This window comes from Alexandromys fortis, unplaced genomic scaffold (genome assembly GCF_014885135.2).
Source record: "Alexandromys fortis isolate MF-2015 unplaced genomic scaffold, M_Fortis_MF-2015_v1.1 scaffold_88, whole genome shotgun sequence".
NCBI classification, from domain to species: Eukaryota; Metazoa; Chordata; class Mammalia; order Rodentia; family Cricetidae; genus Alexandromys; species Alexandromys fortis.
This window is the reverse complement of record NW_026067961.1, coordinates 450,040-455,323: the sequence shown is the minus strand read 5'-3', so window position 1 is coordinate 455,323 and position 5,284 is coordinate 450,040. Positions and strand designations below refer to the sequence as shown.

General features: G+C 54.8%; 1 protein-coding gene across 1 annotated transcript; it reads right to left on the bottom strand.

Moving 5' to 3' along the window:
• Positions 1–719: 719 nt before the first annotated feature.
• Prxl2b (peroxiredoxin like 2B) lies at positions 720–3,472 on the bottom strand. Its single transcript, XM_050153298.1, has 7 exons — positions 3,273–3,472; positions 2,827–3,031; positions 2,490–2,541; positions 1,899–1,962; positions 1,741–1,816; positions 1,431–1,549; positions 720–881 (listed from the first exon to the last, which is right to left on the bottom strand). The coding sequence occupies exons 1-7, from the start codon at positions 3,333–3,335 to the stop codon at positions 855–857; spliced, it is 606 nt and encodes a 201-aa protein (XP_050009255.1). The 5' UTR covers positions 3,336–3,472; the 3' UTR covers positions 720–854.
• Positions 3,473–5,284: the final 1,812 nt, after the last annotated feature.

Below are 5,284 nucleotides of genomic sequence, written 5' to 3'. Positions count from 1 at the left end.
GGACTGGAACATTGGATATATATATCCTGGTGACTCACATCAGTACCTGGCAGAGGGACCTCAAGACATGGGGAGCAACAGGTGGAATCTGGAAGCCAGAGATGGTCTAGATCGCAAAGGAGGCATTACCTGCTGTTTACAGATGATCCCTGGATAGAGGGAGGACATCGAGGTGGGCACGGCAGTCACCCTGGCTTGGTCTTAGAAAGTGCTAAGCTGGTCATCAGAGCCCACCTAGAGGGAAGAACCCTTGAGAAGGGAAGACCTGAAATGGTGGGGTGTCTGGAGTTCTGCTCAGACCTTAGGACCCCGGGGAAACAGACATGCTTAGCGAGACCCAGGCTTCTTCCGGGACAGCACCAGCCAGTCAGATCCGGAAAGGGTTTCCAGCTCCGGAAATGGTCCCTCAGTCTTCGGCTGCCACCTCTTCCCTGAGTCCCATTAGCCTCCACCCTCCACCACGAACACAAGCAGACACCTGCCTCCCATTCCCCACAGCTGGGCTCCATCTGGGAGCTGAGTCCAACAACTCTCCTCTCGGTATCCTCCAATGGAGTGAGAACAGTGTCAGGGTGACCTTGTAAAGAAATGACACTGCTGTCTCCAGGGTCCCACAACCAAAACCTGAAGTCTGTCCTCTGGAAGATTACATTTCAAGTCCCTCCTGCCCGCAGGGACAACAATAGGATGCAGAGTGCAGAAGCAGTGGGGACACTCACTGCCCGGGACCTATACTTTAATGGCTCATTGCTTGTTCGAGGAGGAGACAATGTCCAGTATCATGTTCCAATGGCTCCACGGCAATTGGCTACATCCAAGGTTGCAGATGCTTCCAAGATCTCAGAGGCCAGGCGTCACCTCCCACACACCTCTTCGTCACACTGTAGGGGAAACAGGGGCCCTGTCAGTCCGGTCACACTCCTCAGAGGCCAAGAAGGAGGCGTGCTGGACACAGGAAGCAGTCTAACCCATGCAATGGAGCATAGGGGGCAAAACCACAAAGGCCCGACGGAGACACAGAGCCCAGCCCTCCTTAACCCACAGCTCCTGCCCACAGCAGGACCCTGCTATGCCTGACCACTGTCTCACTGCTCCTCCATCCCTTTCAGCTTATTCCCCTCTCCAAGTAGAGCCATAGAGACACATCTACATCCCAAGGCTGCCAACACACACAAAATTAGGTAAATCCCAAGAGGCTGTAGCTCAGTTCCTAACCATGCCAACCACTGTCCCAAAGGGATAGATATGTGTGTGTCCCAAAGGGATGTGTGTATATATATATATATATATATACATACATACATACATACACACACATATATACACACACATATATATATACACATACACACTTATATACATACATACATACATACACACACACGCTAGGGGCTAGATAACAAGCAGTGTCCCCCAAGGCCTCTACTCACCTGGGGTGGTTTGCTGGAGGAAACCTCTGCAGAGATACCCAAAGCCTGCAGGACGTCCTCCTGGGGAACATAGTCGCCTGGGGACTTCTGGACGAAGTGTAGCAGTACTTTGTCACCACCTGCAGCCACAGGCAGGCGGTCAAGTTGTATCTTACACCCATATGACAGGAAGAAGAGGGGAATCCACTAACCAAGCCAAGCAGCCCCAACCTCCCAGCCAAGCACCCAAGACGGTTTAAGGGGTGGGCGCCATGAACACATGAACCACCAAGAAGGGGAGGATGGAGCCGCATGCCCTGCCCTGACCCACCCTTGCTGACCACCAGCAGGCCTCCACTCTGCAAGAGGTCACCAGACAGGTTCCCCTGGATGCCAACAGCCTTAGCCTAGAAAGACAGGAACAGGACCCGGGTCAGCCCCACAGCGAAGTCTCCAGGGACTCCCACCATGCTCTTGGCCGCCACAGACCTTGGAGGCCACATCACGCACAGGTTTCCCCAGGGCAGCCGGCAGGATGCTCAAGCTGTTGTACCTACAAAGACACAAGGTCCCACGTTCAGATGCTGGACAAGCACAAGCACACACACCTGTCCCCAGTGTCCTGCCCCACCCACTTCTCTTACCGGGGCCTCCACCTGAACCCGGAGCATCTATAGAAGCATAGGGAGCCCCAGGTTGGATACCGCTGGCCTGAGGCCCCGGAGAGGGGCTGGGATGTGGAGACTGAACTCCAAGCTGGGTGTGCCCCGGGATCTGGCTTAGCTGGCACTGCCCATCATGACAGGCAGCCTGTGGCAACAGAGGACTGAACTGGGCCATTGCTAAGGCACTGGGCTCCAAGATTCCCTCCTGTTTATGAAACTGCAGAGGGTAGGCCTGACTTGGGTCAACACCCTTAAGAAGACCCCAGAGAAGGACTTGGCTGAAACTGGCCAGGCCACCAGAGTCCATTTCCACGGAACAAACTTATCAGCAGAGGGTGGCAGCGAGAAGATACATAACAGAGCAGCGGCCACTCTATCCTCCTGTCCCTGGCTAGTCCCACACAGTCACACTTACCGCTTGAAGCCCAGCTCCTTGTAGAACTGCTTGCTCTCATCGAGATAGAGTTCTAAAAAGGGAAAACCACAGGTCTGTCCCCTCCACTCACAGTGTCCAGTTCAACCCAGCCAAGCCAAGAGGAGCAAGGTGGGATTGAATGTCAGCACTGCTTAACCGGGAAGGGCAAGTCCCTGGGACTTTGCCACTGGGCTAGGCAGCCAGTGCACAGGCTAGAGATTGTGCTTGGAAGAGTTGAAGTGCTGACACATGAGTATGTTCCTGCTTGGCCTGGAAAGGGGTGGACAGGGCTTGGCGGGGAGGCCAGCCAAGTTTCCGAGTCCGGGAAGAGTCGTACCTCCTGAGAAATAGCCGCCATCCAGGAATTCCTGCAGGCCCAGGGCCTCAGGCCCCACGCCCACTAGGCGCACGTCGTGCTGGTCCAGAAAGCTCCGGAGGTTGCTGAGGTCCTGAGCGATCCAACGGCACACCATGCAGCCAAAGCGTCGCAGACCGGCCACCACACAAGCTTTATCCTGCCAAAGGCTCCGCAGCTCCACAGCCTGCAGAATAAAGCTGTCAGGGGGCGTGGGCTCATCATAGCCCTAGGTCCTACAGCCCCACACGTCCCGCAGCGTGCTGCTCCATGATTCTTAGCCCCACTGTTCCTACTGAGGCAATACCCACGCCCAGCATGCGAACCCATGGGACCCCTCTGAACCTCCACTCTAGCCCATGTGAGTTGGCAGGGCACCGGGGCGGGTGCTGGGATACGTTCTCTGCCCTGCGCCGGGCAGGCCTCACCTCCCCGGTCACTGCATGCTTCAAGACACACGCGCCCACGCGACTAAGGTCCACCGCACTCATGGTTTCTTCGGGCCCCTTCTGCTCCGGGCTCCGGGAAGCCTCAGTCGGTAATAATACTCAACCTCGTAGCCCAGTCCGGGAGGGCTGCACTATCTCCTGAGTCAGGACTGCTAGGCCCCGCCCTTACCCCGCCCAAGACTCCGCCCCGGATATTCTAGCATGTAGATTCCCCCTCCACCCCACCCCTCAATGAAGATCCAGGCTCCTAAATGGGGAAAGGAATTGGGTTATTTATTATTTTTTTTTTTTTGCACGTGCATAAACCCGTTAGCCAATGGAGTAGCAGGAGAAGCTCGACAGACTTCCGCAAGCAGTGCGCCTGCGTAAAATGTGCTAATGCGGGTCTCCCCTTACATCAGGCGCCCGGAAGCGTTGCAGGGCAGTGGCATTGGAGTTGAAGCAGCGATCCGAATTGCAGGGCAGAGGCACAAGAAAAGAACCCTGCCTTTCCAGAGCCTGGGTTTCTGCTTTGAAAAGTCCCAGAGCGTCGCGTTTTCGCGAAAATCTTGATTTTCGTCATAACGTACCTTTCCTGCTGTGCTTGTGTCCGCCTTTAAGCCACGAGCTCGAGAGAAAAACAACCCGCAGGAGATAAACAGAAGCTCGCAGCGATGTGCCCCTTGGAAGAGTAGAAGGTTCGGGAATCCGCTTGTCCTGGCCGTTCTTCACTAGCCCTGATGCTTTCTCGTTCAGGCCCTGCTTGACTGAAGTTGGGTACCACTTGGCAGCCTGACCGATCAAGCAGTCGATCCCCCAAGCCCACAAACAGATGCAGAGGCTGGGAAAGGAAGAGAGGCACCACAAGATATCCGATATCCGTAAGTGATGAGGCAGAGACTGAAGGTCCAGGCAGGAAGTCAGGAACCGTGTCGCAAGGTCAGAAGGAGTAGAGGTGAGGGGCTGAAGAGATAGCTCAGGGCTTAAGAGTGCTAGTGGTCTTCCAGAGGACCCAGGGTTGGGTTCCCAGCATCCCCACAGCCCTTTGTAACTCCAGTTCCAGGGCATTTGATGCCCCCCGTAGGGATGCTTCAGACACCAAGCACGCACATGGTGCACAAACATACGCAGGCAAAACATAAGAGTAGGGCTGGGGAGATGATTCTGTAAAGTGGCAGGCATCTGTAGTCCAGTGCTGGGGAAGCAGGCATGAGTATCCCCAGGGCTCACTGGTCAGCCAGTCTAGCTGAATCAGTGAGCTCCGTGTTCAGTAGTAAACCTTGTCTCAAGAAATAAGATGAAGGATGACTGAGGAAGAGACACTCAGATCTACCACTGGCCTCCATCAATGTGCAAACAGACACACAAAAAGGAAAGAAAATAGAAACAGAGCCCAGGGAGGAGCTGGCCTATAGAGAATTGACCACTGGTTTGAGGGGCACCTCCAGAAGAAAGCCAGAGGTGGGGCTCATCTGCCTGCTCTTCCGTGTTGAGAGGTACAGGAGTGGAGGCTCCCAGGAGGGTGGGAAGACATCTACAGAAAGGGCTGCGGGCTGAGCAAGAAGACCCGACAGGTGCAGTCCATGAGGTTGCTCACTCCCTCACCTCCATCCTCATGGGGTCCCAGATGGGCCCGAGAATCACAGTGTGGTGTGGCAGATCAACAGGAGGAACGTATTGCAGAGTCTTCACTCCGGGTTTACAGGATAGAGGTACCTAAGCTGAGGAGAGAAAGCCCTGGAAACATGAGGTCATTCCTGTGTGCGTCACAGGTCAAAGGTTAATAGTGAGCTGGAGCCAGGTGGTGGTGGTGCAGGCCTTTAATTGCAGCACTCAGGAGGCAGAGGCAGGTGGATCTCTGTGAGTTCAAGGCCAGCCTGGTCTATGTGAGCTAGTTCCAGGACAGGCTGCAAAGCTACAGAGAAACCCTGTCTCGAAAACAACAACAAATTTGTGAGCTGGGAGGAAGGACATAAATTTCATGTGCAGGCAAACCTGTGAATTGTTTGAAC